Source organism: Camelus ferus, chromosome 7 (assembly GCF_009834535.1).
Source record: "Camelus ferus isolate YT-003-E chromosome 7, BCGSAC_Cfer_1.0, whole genome shotgun sequence".
Lineage (NCBI taxonomy): Eukaryota > Metazoa > Chordata > Mammalia > Artiodactyla > Camelidae > Camelus > Camelus ferus.
This window is the reverse complement of record NC_045702.1, coordinates 19,682,012-19,702,569: the sequence shown is the minus strand read 5'-3', so window position 1 is coordinate 19,702,569 and position 20,558 is coordinate 19,682,012. Positions and strand designations below refer to the sequence as shown.

Sequence of the window (20,558 nt, the reverse complement as noted above, 5' to 3'; positions counted from 1 at the left end):
TTTGATAGAGATTTTTCTAAGCATATTGACCCCCTTTTATCAATACTTTTTCCGTTTACTCTAAACCATTAGTCAGATACTTATTAGACACTTAATATGTCCCTTCCCCTGGGCTAAAAATGCAACAGAAACAAAGGGCAGGGGTTTTTGCCTTAAAAGAAATGTTATCCTTTTAAAAGATATAATATGAACCCATTTGAGAGATGCAACACAGTAACAAGATGCTCTATTTTGTGGTATAAGTAATTCAAGATTGCAGCCATTAGAAATAAGTATGATCTATGTTAACTGGAATACAGAGGGAGGGTTCATTAAAAGGTAGCATTTGACCTTTGCTTCAAAGCTTCTCTCGGCTAAGGATGGAGAAATAGCCTAAGAAAGACTATAGACAGGGGAACGTGGGCGTCCTGATACGCCACACATTAAGTAGAGTAGCATTTGTCTGAAGTAGTTGGAGCACTCTGCAGTCACTCTGGATTCAGAACATATCTTTCATTATAACCTGTCCTGTTTCCACTGCTTGCTTCTGGGACAAGTATTGTCTTCAGAAGTCATCAGTTAAAATGTCCATATCTTTTGGAGGAGCAAACAGTAGGTTTCTGACAATTTAGTGTGAAAGCATCACCAGGTTATTTTCTCTGACTGCAATAAAAGGGCAGCATAAAGATAGGGTAGGATACATTGGGGGAAAAATCAATACCGAGGTGCTTGGAAAGAAAGGACAAACATCAGTTTCATCAGCTTTATTTTGAAATAGTCTAGTGTTGGGGGTTAATGAGGAGATTGGCCTATCATAGTATTTTACTGTCGCTAACAGCAGTGGGGGTTTCATAAATATTTTTGACTTATAAGTAAACTGGCTTAACGAGTGTTCACAAGGTTTTGTTTTGTTTAAACATGCATCCAGTATTGTTATTAACCTCTTGCTAGGAGAGTAAGCCTACCTCTCATCAAAAGATGCGTGATTTCAGCCTCAATTTACTACTGAGTAGTTTCAAAAACAAAAATCAGATGGAGGTTATTAATTTCAAAACGTAACATTGAAATGTCCCAGCTATGAAAGTATTACACCAAAAATCCTAGTTGTAGGTACTACGTGCAAAATTGTTCCAAATCAGTATGTTCTTAGGTAGATTTCATGAAATGTAAATCCTATGGGTAACTGTGAGGTGTTATTTAAGGGTCTGGTAGAGGAGCTGTAGTCAAGTAAGTTTAGGAAACACTCGCTCAGGGAAATAGGGTTTTTTGCCACAGGCATACCTAGAACACTTAGCCTGCTGGTGTGAGTTGTGATTTACAAGAGGAGGCTCCAAGGAGCATTTGTTCTAATCTTCCCTGACCCGACGAGTAGCGTTCTGTGGAATGCACTTTGGAAAAATGTGGTTCTGACACGATTTGAAACTCTAAAAGCTTTATAGATACGGTATTAATGCATTTTCAAAAGAAAACACAGTCAATCAATCAGTGATAAATAAATATCTGTTAAACCAGTGCACTTGTGTTTTGAATTCTACATTTATATAGACAAACAAAAGTAAATACACAACGACAAGCTCACTGGGAAGACCATTTCTCTTGTGACTACTTTTGGTCATGTGAGCAGTCACAGTATGACAATGTACCAGCACAATAGTCTGTCTGTTGGGAGAGGTAACCTTGTCTCCTGGCAAATGTAGTGTAAGATCCTTCCGTTGACTTCTTCCACTACTCTTTCCTGCAGGCAATTTAAATTCCTGTAGTGTTAGCTGATAAATTTTTTTAAGTACTTGGACAAACTAACAAAAGATGGGTTAGCAGAGGTTAGCCTTGTGTTTAATCAGTGTACAGCAGTGTTCATTCATACCGGGTCTAACCTTGTGCAGAGAGTTTAGCTACAATTAGCCACGGGTGGAAGTTCAGCTTTAGCAGCAATTTGATGACTGGTTATTTACTTTATAAACTAGCATTGGCACCTGCTCCTCGAGTCTTTTGCGCTAAGTAGAAAGTCCTTTTGTGTTCTTCCTGTGTTCATTGGCTTTGTGAATGATCTTGTTAAATTGCTATGTATTTTGTGAGACCCACATTAAGAAATCTTTGAATAAAACTTGGCACAGTTATTGGATTTAAGGATTTAAAGATGTAAACAGGATTCAGATGGCTCAATGTTTGGTCTTTTTACACAAGCAAAATCTGGGGTGAGCTTTATCTTTTCTCTCAGTCATGTCCATTTGCAAAGAGGAGGTAAAATACAAAGGGACCGTGATTTCTTACCCCGTCATTAGGTATCTTCTTATGCATATTTTGCTCTAGTTTGGCATTACAGCCTAGGGACGGTGACTGTCATGCTGTTTGTCATTTATGTGCTTATAAGTGTGATTTCCAGCATAGGAGCCAGGCAATGTCTTTGTTTCCTTTCACTGAATTACAATTTCATCCCTTACTGAAGTTGTTAATATGTTAAAAAAAAAAAATTACCATGGTTGGAGAACCAAACTGTCTGTGATTGATTTTTGTTCTGTCTTTACCGTATAGAAATATCTTTGACTTCAAAGAGTTATCTTGGCTCAGAACACAGGACAGAACAGGAAGCCATGCAAAGATTCATGAGAGTAGATGGAAGTCAATGATTAGTGCATGTGCCTCTAGTCGCCATGAATGGCATAAATCTTTAGGGAAGTTCTTTAATGTCAGCTGCACACCTGCCTGCGTCAAATCCCATATAGGCTGGCATATATTATGAACTGAGAAATCTGAGAAATGAACAAAAATGCCTTTTTGTGTCCATTGTAACGGTGTCACATGGACTTGAGGATATAGGAGAAAAGCATAATATTGCTCTCTGTTAACCATACAAAGCTAAATTTGCCTATTTATCCACACAAAGACCACTCACATGTGGCTAAACACCTTTTGAAACAAGAGAAAGAACTGTTCATTGATTGTAGGTTAAGACCTACCTGTCTGTGACTTCTTAGGTCCACAAACTAACTTATTCCCAGATTGAAAATTTCAGGGTCTGTTGAGTCTTAAAATAATGAGGAAGGCAGTGAATATACAGCAAGGCTAGAAAAGAAAGCTTACCGTTGTGTCATTTAAATCAGTGGATTTTGTAACATTTACCCTCTCCCTGGGATAATAAAACTTAACAGGTATACGAGCTTTTTCCTTTGCATTATGATCCAAGCTGAAGAATCTCCTCAGGAAGTTAATATCCATGAGTGGAGAAATCATTCCTCATTTCCTTTACCATCCTTTGTTGGAGTGAGCCAGAGCTCCAAACATGGTCACGTGTTCCGCTGACCACTGCCAGACCATGAAGCAGGCCACAGACAGAGGGAGGAAAGTCTTCAGCTAAACGACAGGAATTAGCTGTAACACACTGAAAATAAGACAGCCCAAGGGCACGAGTCTCTTTGATCAGGAACGAAGAAGTCTGTCTCTAACAGCAGGTCTCCTTGTTGGAGACACCATTACCAGGACAGAGGTAGAGCCATCGGGGCCAGGTGTGTGTCTCTGTCCTTCTCTGTCCTGTGTCCTCAGCCACCCAGTGCCCTGGAGGCTGCAGGTTGCCCGTAACCCCTCTGATACACGTGCTTTCTGATGGGGAACCCTGGAGAATAGCCCTCTCCAGCTGGAATCCGCCAACATGAGAAGTCACCATTGCTTCCTGTTCCTTCGCTGCTGAAGCCAAAGGAATTCTACTGAAATCAAAATTTCTACAATACTCTCTCTCTCTCTCAGTAACTCCTTTGATTATAAAGGCTTTGTTACTGCTGCCAAATTCGTTAAAGTGTGTTATGTTTGGCATCTGTGGACCATAATTCGTATTTAGCATCTGTATCTTCAGAGACAATGACTTCTGTAAAGGAGAGTAGTAGGGAAAAACAAAACCCAGAATTCATGTGGTGAGCTATTTAGTGTAAATCAACTTAGGGAAAAAGTTATACAAAGAAATAAAGGTGGCTCACGGCTTAAACAAACAAACAACCCCCCCCCCCTTTTTTTCAAAGGGAGAAGAAAAGCAGAACAAAGTTGTAAAGGCTGCTGAGAAGCGTCCGTATGTGGGAACTCTCACCTAGCTGGCATGGGTTTCAAACCCACCAGCATGTAGCTGTTTGTTAGGGGATCAGAAACTGAAAGTCATTGAGAGACTTAAAAACAAATTAATACCCTTCATTTTTAGAGTAGTTTTACATTTACAGAAAATTGAGCAGATTAGATAGAGAGTTCCCGTGTACCTCCTTTCCTGTTCGCAGTTTCCCCCATTATCTTGCGTTAGTGCAGTACATTTGTTACAAAGAGTCAACAAAAAAAGTGGATTAAGGAAATTCCATAATTTGCATTAGGGTTCATTCCCTGTGTTATACATACGATGTGTTTTGAGAAATGCACAATGCGACGTATTCACCGTTACAGGGTCGTACAGAATAGCTCCACTGCCCTAAAAATTGGTGCCCCACCCATTCTGCCCTCAGGGAGCCTCCTCCTGACCCCTGGGTACCTGCGCCGTGGGCAAGCAAGCCTCTTCCCCTCCCGGGGCGGAGTTGCTTCTGTTCTCCTTCGGTTCCCACACAGGCATCGTTCCTCAGGGAGCCCCTGGCTTACACGCCATTCTCCACTCCCCACACCTGGTCAGGCCTCTGATCTGTCGTCTTTCCTGCTTCCTGGTGCATTGCCTTCCGCGCGCTGATGACAGTTTGCTGTGTACAGTTGTGTAACTCGTCTCCGACTTTAGCTTAGGGGTTCATGAATGGGTAATTGGCTGCATGAAGATGAGAACGACTGCACATCTCACTCCTCAGTCCCATGGCTGCTCCTCAGGCATGTCGCCCATGTCACCAATGACTCACTGAGGCCGGCAGGGTTTACAGTCCCCCCTTTTAAAAAATCTGCCCATTTAGTTTCTATATTCTGACTCCTCTCTGGTGTAAAATAGTGAGAAAATGAGGGCCACTGCACTTTTTCTACCATTTTCCTTACCTGTGCCTTCTGACAGTTATAGCATTACTTTTGTACTGAAATATATAGAAATGTTCTACAACTATAATATGGTTTGTATGATTTTGCTCTAAATTACACTAAAAGAAAACACCAAAGATATAATGATTCAAGAACAAGATTAGTTTTTATTTCACTCCTGAGTTTTTTCCATGGCTGTATCTCGTTATTTCTTGAATTACTGCTTAGAATTATTAGACTATTTTCTCTATATGTTTTTTCTTCAGAAGAGTCTAAGAATTTGTCTTGTATCACTTAATATCTTAAAAAACTTACTTGTTATTTTATGTTTATGAGATTTCAGTGTCGAGTCAATTACCCTTGTCAGTTCATGGCACATTATCACCCCTGGTCCAAGCGAGAATCCTTGTTGATATATATGTAATCCTTGTTGATATATATATAAATGTTTAAATTTAATTAATATATAAATTGATATTAATTAATACAGTAATTTTTAAATACATGTATTTTTAATTTTGTTATTAGAGAAAGTATCTTACTGTGTTTGCATTTATTTTAATTGACATAGATGGGGTTCTGTAATTTACCATGATTCTATTTCCTACTATGCATTATGCTTTTACAATGCACTGGGTTTTCAGTCCACCCACATTTCTCTGTGTGCATCTAATCTGTTCCTTGGTGTATACCTGCATGCATTGCCTGTCTTTTCTTCCAAAGGTGAACACCAAGTTCAAATGTATTTTATATTTTCTTTAAAAATTTTCTTTGTGTATTTAAGCCCTTCGAATTGAATGTATGCCCTCTGATTGAATGTTCAAATAGAAATATATGTATATGAATTGCATAGGCAGTAAGTGTCTGAATGAACTTGTGTTAAATACAAGGACTCATATGTAACCTGGAGAATTGTTTTCCTGAAAAAAAGCAATCTTTTGACAAAAGACAAAGCCTATTCATATGTTGAGGCCTGTATACAGTAGAATAAGTTCTCAGAAACTTACAACATACAGTATAAAAAGCATAGTTATAATAAAAGTGAAACAGCGGTACAAGGAGACGTGGTAATACGTCATATAGTAAGTATAGTTTAAAAAGATACTATATTACAGAATATCTTTTGGCACTTAATTCCTTCAGAGTTATTTGAATTATGAAAGATACCTTTTTTATTCTATTATTCAACGCTTGCATGTCTTGACATTTTCCCTTAAGGACTTGAGGTATCTTTCTACAAAGATTGTATACCCTAAGGATAATGAATAGAGTTGGAGTGGAGAACCATTGTTTTGTGGAAGAGGAGTTCCCAAGTATTTTATTTAAAAGCAAACATTATGACCTTGATTGAGGATTTTAACTTTAACCCTCCTGTAAATTGAAAAATTGAAAATAAGGTAAATTATATCAGTTTTCATTATCAGAATAGAAGAAGCATTCCCGTTTCTCAGAGCAGATCCTTTGTCTCGTGGTAGAGGTACTTCTCACTGAGCATCTTCCAGAGTGGCCATGGGTATAGGAAATGGGTTAACCACTAGCAGGATTGACACTGAATGCTGAAGTTTAGAAGCCCCATCCTCAAATAAAAAGGAGAGATTTTACTTAGGAAACAATGCTGTATTTACATTCAAGCAAGTGTTGGATGAAGACCCTAGAACTCCATATCATTTAGGGCTACACCTTTAGCACGTGGAGTCAGTTTAGTCTTTGGAATTGACAGGTGTAAGCAGGAATCCTGTTTCTGCCCCTTGTTATCTGTGTGCTCCTGGACACATTTAATCTTACAAAACTTCAGTTTTCTGTTATGTAAAAGTAATAATTAACAATTAAAAAACAAAAAGACAGCCTACAGACTGGAAGAAAATAATTGCAAACATTGCTACCAACAAGGGACTAATTTCTAAAGTATACAAACAGCTCCTGCAACTTAATACAAAAAAAGCCAACCCACACAAAAAATGGACAGAAGACCTAAATAAACATTCCTCCGAAGAAGACATACAGATGGCCAACAGGCATATGCAAAGATGCTCAACATCACTAATTTTTAGAGAAATACAAATGAAAACTACAATGAGGTATCACCTCACACCAGTCAGAATGGCCATCATTAATAAGTGTACAAATAATAAATGCTGGAGAAGGTGTGAAGGAAAAGAAACCCTCCTGCACTCTTGGTGGGAATGTAAATTGGTGTAGTCACTGTGGAGAACAGCATGGAGTTCCTTGAAAAACTAAAAGCAGGGTTACCACATGATCCTAAAATCCTACTCTTGGGCATATATTCAGTAAAGATGAAAACTCTAATTTGATGAGATACCTGCACCCCCATGTATCATAGCAGCACTATTTACGACAGCCAGGTCATGGAAGCCACCTACATGTCCATCCACAATTGAATGGATAAAGATGTGGTATAGATATGATAAGATTATATATATACAACGGAACAATACTTAGCCATAACAACGAATAACATAATGCCATTTGCAGCAACACAGATGTACCTAGAAATTATCATACTAAGTGAAATAAGTCAGACAAAGGCAAATATCCTATGATATCACTTATATGTAGAATCTTAAAAAAAACAAAACTTATTTATTAACCAGAAACAGACTCACAGGTACAGAAAACAAACTTATGGTTACCAACGGGTAAAGTGGCGAGGGTGGGAGGGAGGATAAATTAGGAGTTTGAAGTTAACAGACACACACTACTACATATAAAATAGAAAACAAGGGCCTACTGTACAGCACAGGGAACTATATTCAGTATCTTGTGAAAACCTATAATGGAAAAGAATCTGGAAAAAAAATATATCTGTGTGTGTGTATAACTGAGTCACCTGGCTGAATACCTGAAGCTAACACAACATTGTAAATCTACTTTAAAAAAAACGGTTAAAAAAAAACAAACCCCAATAAGCTATCTTGTAAAATTGTTGCTAGAATTAAGTCAGGTGAAAGTTCCCAGGATTATTCAGCAAGTACTCCATAAATTTGTTGTTAGAATTAAATATAATAAGCTGCTTGGAGTTCCTAGGATGGTACCTGGTACATGGGACCCAGGTCTTCAGTGCACTTTAAGGTCCCTTTCGTTCTTTTCCCGTCTTAATGATCATTCCTTCTCTTCTGCAGGGAAAACACAAATTGTGTGTAGACACTGGACTGGAAGGTGAGTGGTGTGGCCTTATTCCTGTTGGACAGCCATGCAAGCGGGTTACGACGACAGGCCTTAAGTGGAACCTCAGTAAGTAAAACCCTTGCATAAAGGGAGCTTTTTGAAATGATCTTTATTATTATTGTTGTTGTTAATATTATTATTACCATCCCAGTGAGTATGAAGTGGTATCTCATTGTGGGTTTTTTTTTTTGCTCTTTCTTGATGACTACTGATGTTGAACGTCGTTTCGTGTGCTTATGGGCCATTTGTATGTTTTCTTTGGAATAATGTCTATTCAGATCTTTTGCATAGATTTTAACTGGGTTATCTGTTCATGCTGAAGTGTAAGATTCCTTCATGTATTCTAGGTAAAAGTCCTTTATCAGATACATGATTTGAAAATACTTTCTCAGAGTCTTCGGCTTATCTTTTCATTTTCTGAAATTTAATTAACAAAATTCATTAATTTAATTTAGTTTTAATGAAGTCCAGTTCTTTTCTTTTATAGATCATACTTTTGATGTTGTACCTAAGAACTCTTTGCTCAACCTTCTTCATGATTTTGTGTGCGTGAAACCTACTTTACTTTTCCAGAGAAGTAGCTATTCTAACTAAAGTGGAGTTCTTTTTGTAGTCAAATGCCTGAGATTTTATAAGATTAGCTATTCCTACTAAATTTTAACAGGTTTTCCCATACTTACTAAGTGTACGAGGTACTAGTCATACTGAAACTGCCAGTTTGAAAAGAACAAAAAATAAGGTGGATCTGTTCATGAAATAAATGCTGATTTAAGAAGAAACCATCAGGCATTGTGAAACGAATCAGCCCCTAGTTAAGAATAACAGTAATTTAATCAAAGAGCTTTGTCAAAGGTACGTTCTCCTGATTGACCAATACCTCTAAGGTCGTACAGAGTAAAATATGGAACCATGTCATTCTTTTATAACATGTGAAACTTTAGGGGTCCCACAAGGAAGTAAATATTTAAAGAAATAAATAAATTGAAGATAAAAAGACATTTTAAAAGGCCTTTCAATGAGCCACTGCTGAAACAATTAGGGAAAACTAGGGATGTTTCAAAGCAAATGTCAGGAAAGCGCATCAGAATTTGAAAAGGACCGGGAGAACAGATCTTCTCCAGCCCATGGAAATCTGACAGGCTTTGAAGCTGGTTAGCTCAAACTGACACCAGCTCCTGCTAGAAGCTGTTTTGGAAATATTTCCAGCCTAAAACAATTGCTGTACTGTCTGGAGTTCCCATTCTTTCTAAGGACCCAATCGAGACTATGGTGAACTTCCTCCTGGATCTGGTAGTGACCTCGTTTTCCAGGGCTGGCACCAAGACAGTTAGCTTCCTTTATCCTTTGGTAACAGCATTGTTCGGTGCTCTTTAGAACATTCTGGGATCCTCCGTGTCCCACAGTAATGCACGCATCCTAATCCTGTGTGATAAAGTTTACTCCAGGAAGGGGCCTTGGGCACGATGTGGCTTTTAATCTGCGTTAATGTTTCAATCCTGCCAAAATACTCTACACTATTACTTATCTATTTACTGCTGGCTTAGACTCTTGAAATAATTACTTTTTTTTCTACAGCTTTGTGAAAATAAGGACTAGCAGTTTCACAGGGTATGGAAAGCAATAGAGCTGGGACACAAAGTATTTCATCAGTGATCTCTGGTAAAGTGCTAATTGTTGGGGTTTTCTGAGTGGTGATGTTACCTCATTAAGAAGTACTAAAGATAACTGTGAAATGCACCATATTGGCTTGAAGAGAAGTGCAGAGATTTTTTTTTTTTCCCGCCGAGAGGCTCCTGCTTTACTCAGTGTCCTTGTAAAAACAGAGTCCTGAGGTCAGTGTCAGTTTGTCCATCACGCCTACAGAGTGACAGGGTGGGGCCGGGCCCAGAAGAGGAGAACAGAGATGCAGTAACTTAGTCAGGGGCTGCTCAGGTCTTGGGTCAAGGAGAATAAGCAAATTTCACAAGGAAAGACGTCAAAACCTTCCCCAGGTGGTCCCGAGCCTGGCATCCTCACTCACCCTGTGATGCCACAAGTTCTAAAAGGGGTCTGATTCACCTGTTTGAATTTGTGATAGTTGACATCACTGTCTTTAAAACAAGTGCCTGTGGTGGTACCCATCGCCCAGATGTGAATCTTCACAAACATTGTTGAGACTTCCTGTATTACCATGTTTTATTTCATAGCAATGTGCTGTGGATACTCTGTGGCATGTGTCTGGCTGAATGCATGTGGGAGTGCAGCAGCTGCATCACACACAAATGCATGCTCACCTGTACTCGGCACGCCATATGGCTCTGACAGTGGTTATACCCGTGCACTCTCATTCCAGGAGTATGTGAGGGCTCCCGCGCTCCATGTCCTCACCCCATTCTTGGTACTGTCAGATTTAATCATTTCTGCCAGTCCAATGAGTGTAGATGACACTTCATTGTCATCTCTGATTGCCGATGAGGGAAAGCAACTTTTTGGAGTCATTAGCAATGTGAGTTTCCTCTTCTGTGAATTGCTTTTGCCCTTTTAACCTTTGCACTATTCGTTTCTTTCTTATTAATTCTTAGGAGCTCGTCAGATCCTAATGAGCTTCTTCCCAGCTGTACTTTGCCTTTTCCATTTGTTTATGGTGCTTTTGTATGCAGAGAGGTTATTGAGTTAAAGGTAGTCAAATTTATCAGTCTTATTTTTTAAGGTGAATTTTTGTGTCATAAGTCATTTTTCCATTCCCTCTGGTCATAAAGATGTTCTCACATTTTAGTTTTAATGTTTTCTTTTAGGTCTTTTCTTTTACCTGAAATCGATTTTTGTGTATATGAGTTAGGGATCTAATTTTTTTCTTTGCTGATAACCAGTTGCCTTAGCATCATTTATCATCCTTTCTCCAGTGATTTGCGATATACCATAAGTTTTCATATTCATGGGTATATTTCTTGAATCTCTAGTTTCTTCCCTTGACCTACATTCTTCTTCCTGCACTGACACCACACTGCCTTAATTACTGAAGCTTTATAGTAAATACTGAAATGTGGCAAGCTGAGTCTTCTAACCTTGATTTTTTGAAATTTTATGGCTGTTCCTGGTTTTTTTCTCTTCTTCATAAACTTCAGCATTAGCTTGACAAATGTCATAAACACTCAATTCCATTGTAATTTTTATTGTAATCATATTTAATTTATAGATTAATTTGGGGAGAAAAGAACAATTGGGGAAGAAAGTATCTGTATAAAGTTGAGTCTTCCCATCCATAAACATAATTTATCTCTCCATTTACTTGCAACTTTTTAATTGCTTTCAATAATATAAAGATTTTGTTTATTTAATATCCTGTACTTCTTATGTAAGATTTATTTCTTGAAACCTTATATTTTGTGCTGCTATTGTAAATTACATCTTGAAAAAAATTACATTTCCTGAGTTCATCGGTGGTATACAGAGATATACAATTGACTTCAGTATAGTGTATTAATATATTGCTGAATGTTTCCATTGCTTCTAAAAATGGGACTATAGATTCACTTGGGTTTTCTATAAACAGTCATATTTTTGTTAGTCATCAAGCTTGCTTTCTTCATCTGTAACCAATTCAGTTAGACTAACTGAAACAGTACCTTTAAAAAACAAAATGCCAGTTTTTTCCCCTTATGTAACAAAGTACAGTAGTAAGTAGTTACAGGGCAGGGTTTCTGCGATTTCTTCAAACTTTGCCTCAAAACATAAGATGTCTGCTGCAGCTCCAGCCACCATGCTCCCCCGTTCAGCATGAGGAGGGAGAAAAGGGAAGAGAGGGAGATGGGGTAGCAGGTGCAGCAGGAAAACAAGGCATCAGGGATTCCCAGTGTTCCCAGAAGTCTTTCCCGCATCTGATCTTTTGCCTCAGTGCCAGAACTATCAAATAACCATGGAGCTGCAAAGAAGGTTAGAACATGAAATTTTCTGTCTAAGGATGTAATCACCCCAAATAAAACCCAGGTCGTGTCAGTGAGGAAAGAAAGAATGGGGAGAGGGGTATAGCTCAGTGATAGAGTGCATGCCTAGCATGCATGAGGTCCTGGGTTCAAGCCCCAGTACCTCCATGAAATAAATAGATGAATAAACCTAATTACCTTCTCCCCCCCAAAATTAATTAAAATAAATAAATAAAAATTTAAAAATTAAAAAGAAAGAGTGACTAGGAGTCTGCTCTTAGGTCTATCAAAAAATGTCTTTTCTTTGTCCGCCATCTTGATTAACAGTTTAACTACATATATAATAAAAACTTCCTTTTTCTTTCAGCCATACTCTTTGGGATTTCTGTTGTTGCTGTTGATGAATCCACAGTCAGACTAATTATCTGTTCATCATCTGTCTTTAACTCTGTCCACTCTTTAGACATTACGTTTTTCTGTGACACTCTGTAGTGTTACTACAGTATGTTTAAATGCTACTTTTATTTTGTCCTAGTTGGTTTTCCTCAGCTCTGATCATTGGTGTAGTTCATCGATTCTGATACCCTCATTTTTCAGTTAAAGACAAGGCTCAAGTAGTGATTTGCCCAAACTCACGTTATTATGGATTGATGCAGTCAAAATTTGAACTAAAGTCATCAGTGCTATTCTTCCTTGTTTCCAATTAGTAAACAAAAGGCTCTCCATATAAAATAAGTTGATGTTTTTAAAAAATCACTACAATGAACTTGGGATGAAGAGAAAAAGGAAAACCGTAGATAGGAAAGAAAGCGAAGAAGAAAGGAAAGAGGACGTAATGGTAGGAAATTAAAAGTAATTTGGAAGTATCTTCTCTACACTTTTGCATAAGAAAAATATTAAATGGAGTTGCCCTCTACTTGTTCAGGCCTTTGATTCATAACACTCAAATTGAGCTTGAAATTATGCATCCATTGTTCCTTTGAATACATTTTTTCAAAGAATTATAGAAATAAATGACAGAATGGAAAAATTTCATAGCAGTGACTGAAGGAGACTCAAATCTAGCCCAAGTGAAAGAGTTCTGAAAGGAAAAAAAAAATTCTGAGAAAACAGTTTGAAAAGATTCTCCATCTCTATGGAGATGACTTGTAATAAGTGTGTACAGGTACCAAGATTTTCTGCTGGAGTTCTCTGAGGATTTTTAAGTGCCAGCCTAACAAGGGAACAGTTCAGGCATCTATTAAAAAAAACTAAAAAGCTGCACATTCTACTAATGCAGTTTTAGTGAGAACTTTTCTTAATTCTTAATTCTCACTCCATCATGCCTCACAAAGTGTAGTCAGTTGTCATGATTCAACAATAGCCGTGCACACCTAGGTTGTAACCTTTGTGAACTTGTGACACTAGTATGTGAGATGTTTCGTATTATTAAAATGTCTTGGTTATTATTTTAATTATTTCTTTTCTATTCCACTGCTTTAAAAAAAAAATAGTGCTCTGAAACTATGACATCAGTATTTCCTCTCTGACTCAAGGACAGTATCTTTTGTATCTTAGTTCTTTGATAATCAGTGACTGACTTTGAAGCTATTGTTAAAATTTTTACATAAAACACAGGGTTTAGGAGTCAAAGGTGATAAAAAAATAAGAATGACTTTTTAAAAATTAATTATTTTTGCCCCAAGGAAGATGCTAGGTACAGTTTCCCACCCCAAAACCATTTTCTCAAGTTTACAGTTGGTTGAAATGACTGTATTTCATCATATCCAAGATGTCATTGGTTGTAAGATGCATTATTATTTTAGATGCACTGGGGAAAAACTGCTTCTAATTATAATTGCAGAGATGTGAGGGAAATGTACGTGTTAAAACTGATAAAATATCTTAGGTCAAATAGCATAGAAATGATCAGACTATACGCATAGACATAACTCTCTTAACCCTCTCATGAAAAATTACAGAAGCCTCTGAAATGGGCGAGAAGTTTCCTGTGTATCTTTCACCGGATTGTTAGGCCTGGTGAGGAGGGGCCTTCAAAGACTGTCTGATTCTGTAGGACACTTAGCCTTCCATGGTCTTTGATTACTTCGCAATTCTATGGGATTAAAAGTTAACTGATAAAGGGCTGATCATAATATATGGGATAACTCAAGTCCGTTGAACTTCTGTGAATACTCCAAGGATTATCACCCTATAGAAACAGCTGATTTTCCATCTATTAGCAAATCTATCTGAGCATTTCTGGTTGTCTAAGTAGGTCTGTCCTTCACTCTAGTCTCCTTTGAACCACTTTTTTACATTGTACTAGTTTTCTTATTAATTAATGACAGATAAAATCTTGGATGTGTTCATTTTATATTTGTATGAGTCATTATTTTACCTTTTTAAAAGTTATTCTTTAAGAAACCAGGTTGTAACCACCCATGATATTTAAAGGATCACAAGCTGTTGCAGTCTTAATAAAAGAAATGGTTTAATGTGTTATTGCACAACACCACTTAACTTCTGGCTATGCACAGTAGGTCAGAGGCAGCCCTGCGACAAAGATCTGATGATGTCTCTTCCACATTTGTATCCTGGAAAAAGTCTCACAAAGGGCTGTCCTTGAACTATGCACTTTGTGTCTAAAAAGGATCATGGCCATGACTGAGCCATTTAAGCCAAAGAAATCTGACTAGATGCTCTTCTAGAAGGCAAGAGTTGATTGTAGTACTAGTAAATTGAGCTGGAAGAGAATGGCATTTTTAAGCATTTTTTAAAAATATAATTCACATGTCATAAAATTCACCCACTTAAAATGTACAATTCCATGGTATTTAGCATATTCATAGATCTGTGCAGCCATTCCCAGTCACATTAAGAACATACTCATGACCTCAAAAAAGAAGCATGAACTCTTCAGCTCCACCCACTGTCCCCTCTTCTGTTTCCCACCATGCACATCCCCTCCAGTCCTAAGCAACCACTAATCTATTCTCTGTCTCTCTAGATTTCCCTATTCTAGACTTTCATATAAACAGAATTATTATATATAACATACGGACTTTGGGGACTAGCTTCTTCCACATAGCATGTTTTCAGGGTCCATCCATGTTGTAGAATTTATCAGTATTTCATTCCTTTTTATGATCAAATAGTCCACTGTATAGTATTCCATCACATTTTGTTTATCTGTTTGTCTACTAGTGGGCATGTGGATTATTTCTACCTTTTGTCTGTTATGAATAATGCTCCTGTAAACATTCTTGTACACATTTCATGTTTTCACTTCTCATGGGTACATGCCTAGCAGTGGAGTTGCCAGGTTGTATGGTAACTTTATGTTTAATCATTGAGGAGCTGCTAAACTGTTTTCTAAAGGCTGCTTTGTTTTAAATCCCCACCAGCAGTGTATGAGAGTTCTGATTTATCTACATCCTTGCTAATGCTTATTTTTATCTGACTTTTTGATTTTAGCCATCCTGGTAGGTATGAAGTGGTACCTCATTGTGGTTTTGATTTACATTTCCCTGGTGACTAATGATGTGGAACACATTTTTCAGGTTCTTATTGGCCATTTGTGTACCTTCTGTGGAGATCCTTTGGCCCTTTTATAATTGGGTTATTTTTCTTTTTATTGCTGAGTTGTAGGAGTTCTTTTTATATTTTAGATACAAGTCACTTATCTGATGTAAGATTTAGAAATATTTTATCCCATTCTGTGGGCTTTCTTCTCACTTTCTTAACGGTGTTCTTTGAAGGACAGTCAATTTTTCATTTTGATGGAGTCTTATCTATTTTTTTCTTCTGCTGATTATGTTTTTGGTGTCATGTCTGGAAATTCATTACCAGATCCAATGTCATAAGGATTTAACTTCTTTGTTCTCTTTTCGGAGTGTATAGTTTTTCTCTTACATTTAGATCTTTGATCCCTTTTGAATTAATTTTTGTATATGGTGTGAACTAATGGCCCAAATCAATTTGCTGATTTCTGCAAAGAAGTCAGCTAGGATTCTAATAGGGATTGTGTTGACTCTAGGTCACTTTGAGAAGTACACTTGACCCCTGAACAACACTGGTTTGAGCTGCGCAGGTCCACACATATGCGAAATTTTTTTCGATAAATGTAGCACTATATTTTTGATCTATGATTGGTTGAATTCTTTGACATGGTATCTTGGGGGACTTGAGTACATACAGATTTTGGTATCCATGGCAGGTCCTGGAACCAGTGTCCCCCAGATACTGAGGGACGACTTTAAAGCCATCTCAGCATTGTTCGATTTACCAGCCCATGAATGTGTGATACTTTTAATTTGTTTAGATCAATTTCTTTCAGCAACGTTTTGTCATTTTCATAGTATAAGTTTTGTACTTCCTTTAAATATATTCTTAAGTGTTAAATTGTCTTGATGCTTTTGTAAATGGAATTATTTTCTTAATTTCATTTTTGGATTAGTTATTACAAGCATATAGAAATACAATTGGTTTTTATATCATTTGATCTTGTATCCTGCAACCTTGCTGAATTTATTTGTTAGTACTAATGGTGTTTTAGTGGATTTCTTAGGATTTTCTATATGCAAAATCATGTCATCTGTAAATAGAAATAGTTTTGCTACTTGTTTTCTAATCTGGATGCTTTTTATTTCTTTTTCTGGCTAAATTGTCCCACTTGAACCTGCAGTACAATCTTGAGTATCAGATAGCACTGAAAGTAGCAGAAGTGGACATCCTTGTCCTGTTCTTGCTCATAGGAGGAAAGCATCCAGTCTTTAACGTTAAGTATAATGTTAGCTGTTGGTTTTTCACAAATTTCCTTGATCAGATTGAGGAAATTCTATTCTATTCTATTCCTAGTTTGTTGGGTGTATTTTAATCATTAAAGGGTATTGAACTTTGCTTTTTTTTTTTTTTTTTGGTCTATTGAGATGATTGTGTGATTTAAAAAAAATCCTATTGATATAATAATATATTACATTAATTGCATTTCAGATGCTAAAGCAAACTTGCGCCCCTGGGGTTAATTCCACCTGGTCATGATGTACAACTCTGTCTGTGTGTCTGGATTCAGTTTCCTAGTATTTTGTTTAGGGTTTTTACACCCATATTCCTAAGACACATTGTTCTGTAGGATTTTTTCCTTGTGACGTTTTTGACTGGCTTTATTATCAGGGTAGTACTGACATCTACTCTTAAAGTCCAGGCATTCAAGTGGGAAACTCAAGGGAAATCAGCCAAGGCAGCAAGAGCAGAATACCAGTAGAGCAGGTGTCGCAAGCAGGATGCAGATTTGGGGAGGACACCAGATAGAGGAAGCTCTGGTTGCAGGAGACACCTGTGGTATATTCCCATCCAGAGATCGGTGGGGTCTTGTACCTTGCCCCCTTTTGTGTGCTTGCTTCCAGAGAGAGGGGAGGGAGGAAAGAATGAGACATACAGGGCCAGCTTGCATCTAATTCATAAATAACTGAGACTGGCCAGCCCTTCTAAGGGGGAAGAGTAGGTCACTGAACATTTAACAGGCACAAGCTGCTGGGGAAGAATTTTCATTTATAAAAATTATATTCAGTCTCTAAATGTTCTTTTAAAAAGCACTTTTCCCTACACATGGATATGGAAGAGGAGAAGCCTTTCCCCCTCCTGTGTTTAATTAGCCGTCAGTGGCTTTGCGTCTTCACTGCTGTTGTATTAATTTAGAAAACTTGTTAATATTTTCATAGGTCATTTTTATTTATAAATGCAAAGTGCTAGCCATAAATTCCAATATTGATCCTCCTCCATTCAATAATAACTTCTAGCTAAGAATCTTTCAAACCTAAGAAAAGAATAAGTTCTCTCACAAATTTATGTAAATTTAAATGTGTGGAACAGGAGTGAAAGATTTATTTTTCATAATAGCTGTACCTAGAATATTACACTTATTTATATAGTTTAGAATGATAATTACAGACAAGTATTTTCACAGAGCTTTTTCAAAGAAGCCTTACATTACTGAATATTTTCAAATATTTGGTAAAATTAAAGTGTAACAGTATGTCCTGAGTTCATTACTCTAGGCTGCACTGAGTGATTTCTTCTATTTTTGACGACATCACGAAAATAGCAGAACATTACTTTCTTTATTAATGGGATCTATTTTTTAAAAGAAATCTTAATTGTTGATAACTGCATCTTGATTCTTTAATGCATCCTTGATAGTAAGTTCCAGCAAATGTCAGGTTCTATGATGCATAGGCCAGACTGTATGAATGCTGCTTCCTTTACTTAGATTCAGAGGATCATTGTGAATTACCTTGTTGAAGGGCACATCACTGTTTCCCTAGACTTAGAATTTTCAAGTGAAGTGACTAAGATCTAAAGTGACTTCCACAAATCACCTGGCTCCTAGGCCTGGAACTCAGTTCTCTGGGTCTCAACCCAGGGGTTTTCCTCCTAGGTTCCTTCACTAGTAGCACTGTGGAGAACTTTGATACTTGATAATAGACTCAAATATGTATAAAGATAAGTAAACTTAAAATGTGTGCTGTTTGGTGGGTAGATCAAAAAATATAACCATGTTTGTTAAAATTTTCATGGTATAAGTTTGCAGCCATAGAATTTCCAAACTGCTGCTTTAACAAGTTACCACGAAATGAGGGCCTAAAGCAGCATGTTCATTATCTATAGTTCTCGAGGTTGAAGTCCAAAATGGGTCTTAGGAGACTAAAATCCAGGTGTTGACAGAGCTGCATTCCTCCTGGAGGCTCCAGTGGAGAATCCCTTTTACCATTTCCCGCTTCCGGAGGCTGTTCCACATTTCCTGACTGGTGATTCCTTCCTTCACTGTCAAGGCCAGCAGCATAGCATCGTCACATTCTCTTTCTCTGACCTCTGCTCCCATTGTCACATCTCTGACTCTGACTCTAAGCCACCCTCTTTTAAGGAAATTGTGACTACACTGGGACCACCTGGGTGATCCAAGATAATTCTGTCTCATGATTTTTTAGTTTAATCCCATCTTCAAAATCCCTCGTGCCACGCAAGTACCTTATTTACAGGTTCTGGGGATTATATTGTGGACATTTTGGGGACCATGATTCAGCGTTTCGTATCAAGTTTGTAATCAATAAATTCAGGTATTTTTTGGAATAATACATACTGAATACTATTACTACATCAGTGACTCTTTACAGTTACTCTGCAAACTCAAGTGTGAAGATGGTTTATATTGTCCTTGAGAAACTGAATCTCAAGTGTTCTCATTCACCTTGACTTCAGATTAACTTGTGGTAAAGACTTAAACACAAACACAAAACAAATTGCGGGGGCATGAATTATTTGGTGTCCACAAAGGGAGTGAAGGTGACAATTTCCATTCACTCTGGTTTCTGTTCTCCAAGGATTGTGGTCAGGTCGAGTCCAGTGTATATTCTGATCCCTGGGAGATTCCCATGAGGGGAGTCAGGGTTTGCAGAGGCCAGAACTAAAGCTCTGGGGTGCTGTGGGTTGTAATCAGGCTCAGATTAGACATGTGCCTTCTTTCTATCCTTTTAAAATTTCTTCTCCTTTTTAGCCTTTGAGGCTGCACTTTTATGAGAAACTGATAGTTTCTACCACTAACAGGCAGCAGTCTGATGACTGATTGAGATGGTGAAAAACAGGGATGGGCGTAGCTCAGTGGTAGAGTGCGTGCTTAGCACGCACAAGGTCCTGGGTTCAAGCCCCCGTACCGCCGTTAAAAAAAAAAAAATAGACTTAAGATGGTGAAAAACAAAAGGCAGAAAACTTGATTCTTTCTTATGTCGTTTTTATAGTCACATATTATTAGACTCGCGGGACTCTACAGATCCTTAACGATCGATCAAACAGGCATCACTGATTTACTGAGCACACGTTGATTTACTGAACCAGCAAAGTTCTGGTTTACTCCTTACGCTGATGGCACTTCTGTTCCCGCCCCTTTCACACACGCAAACACCAACACCGTATGCATGTACTTGTACTGTGGTGTAATGCAAGATGGATTTTCTTGTTATAGACATACATTTGGTCAGTCTGGGGTTGTAGAGCACAGAACAGTCCCTTTTGATAAGTTCTGAATTTTTGCGTTGAGGAATCTTTGCACAAAATGATAGTCATGGAAACTGTGAGACCCAGCTTTTATGAAAAAGCAGAGTTGGGTGAGGGGGAGGTTGATAACCAGTAGACATTATTTCTCTGAGGGAAAAATACAAAGAGGAACAAGATTTTTTTTTTTTAGACTCTGTTATTCTGAAGGATTTTCAAACATTCTACTTGTAAGCAAATAATACATTTTTGGACATACATGACTAATGACATACAGTCTACTATAAACTTGTATTAAATACTATATATTACATTAATTCAGCTCTAATTCTATTTTCTGTGTTATAGGATTTGAACCAGACATGAATGATTTTTCTCAAGTCCTTACCCTTTTGTGATTCTGCTGAGAACACAAGGAACCAACAATAATTTACTATATGCCATAATCATCCTGTTTTGTTTTTAGAAAACTCCCAAAAACCTGACAACACACATTTGTTATGG

At 37.6% G+C, this 20,558-nt stretch overlaps 1 protein-coding gene and 1 long non-coding RNA gene across 12 annotated transcripts in view; one reads left to right on the top strand and one right to left on the bottom strand.

Annotated features, from left to right (window-relative positions):
• TPK1 (thiamin pyrophosphokinase 1) overlaps positions 1–20,558 on the top strand; it is a 337,147-nt gene that overhangs the window by 226,915 nt on the left and 89,674 nt on the right. For all 11 annotated transcript variants that reach the window (XM_032483569.1, XM_032483573.1, XM_032483567.1 and 8 more), the window contains one exon: positions 8,079–8,190. In XM_032483569.1, the coding sequence (XP_032339460.1) occupies positions 8,079–8,190 (112 nt within the window). The remainder of the gene's footprint in view (positions 1–8,078; positions 8,191–20,558) is intronic.
• LOC116664848 lies at positions 14,528–19,882 on the bottom strand. Its single transcript, XR_004321332.1, has 3 exons — positions 19,872–19,882; positions 15,067–15,069; positions 14,528–14,980 (listed from the first exon to the last, which is right to left on the bottom strand). It is a non-coding gene; the product is annotated as an uncharacterized LOC116664848 (long non-coding RNA).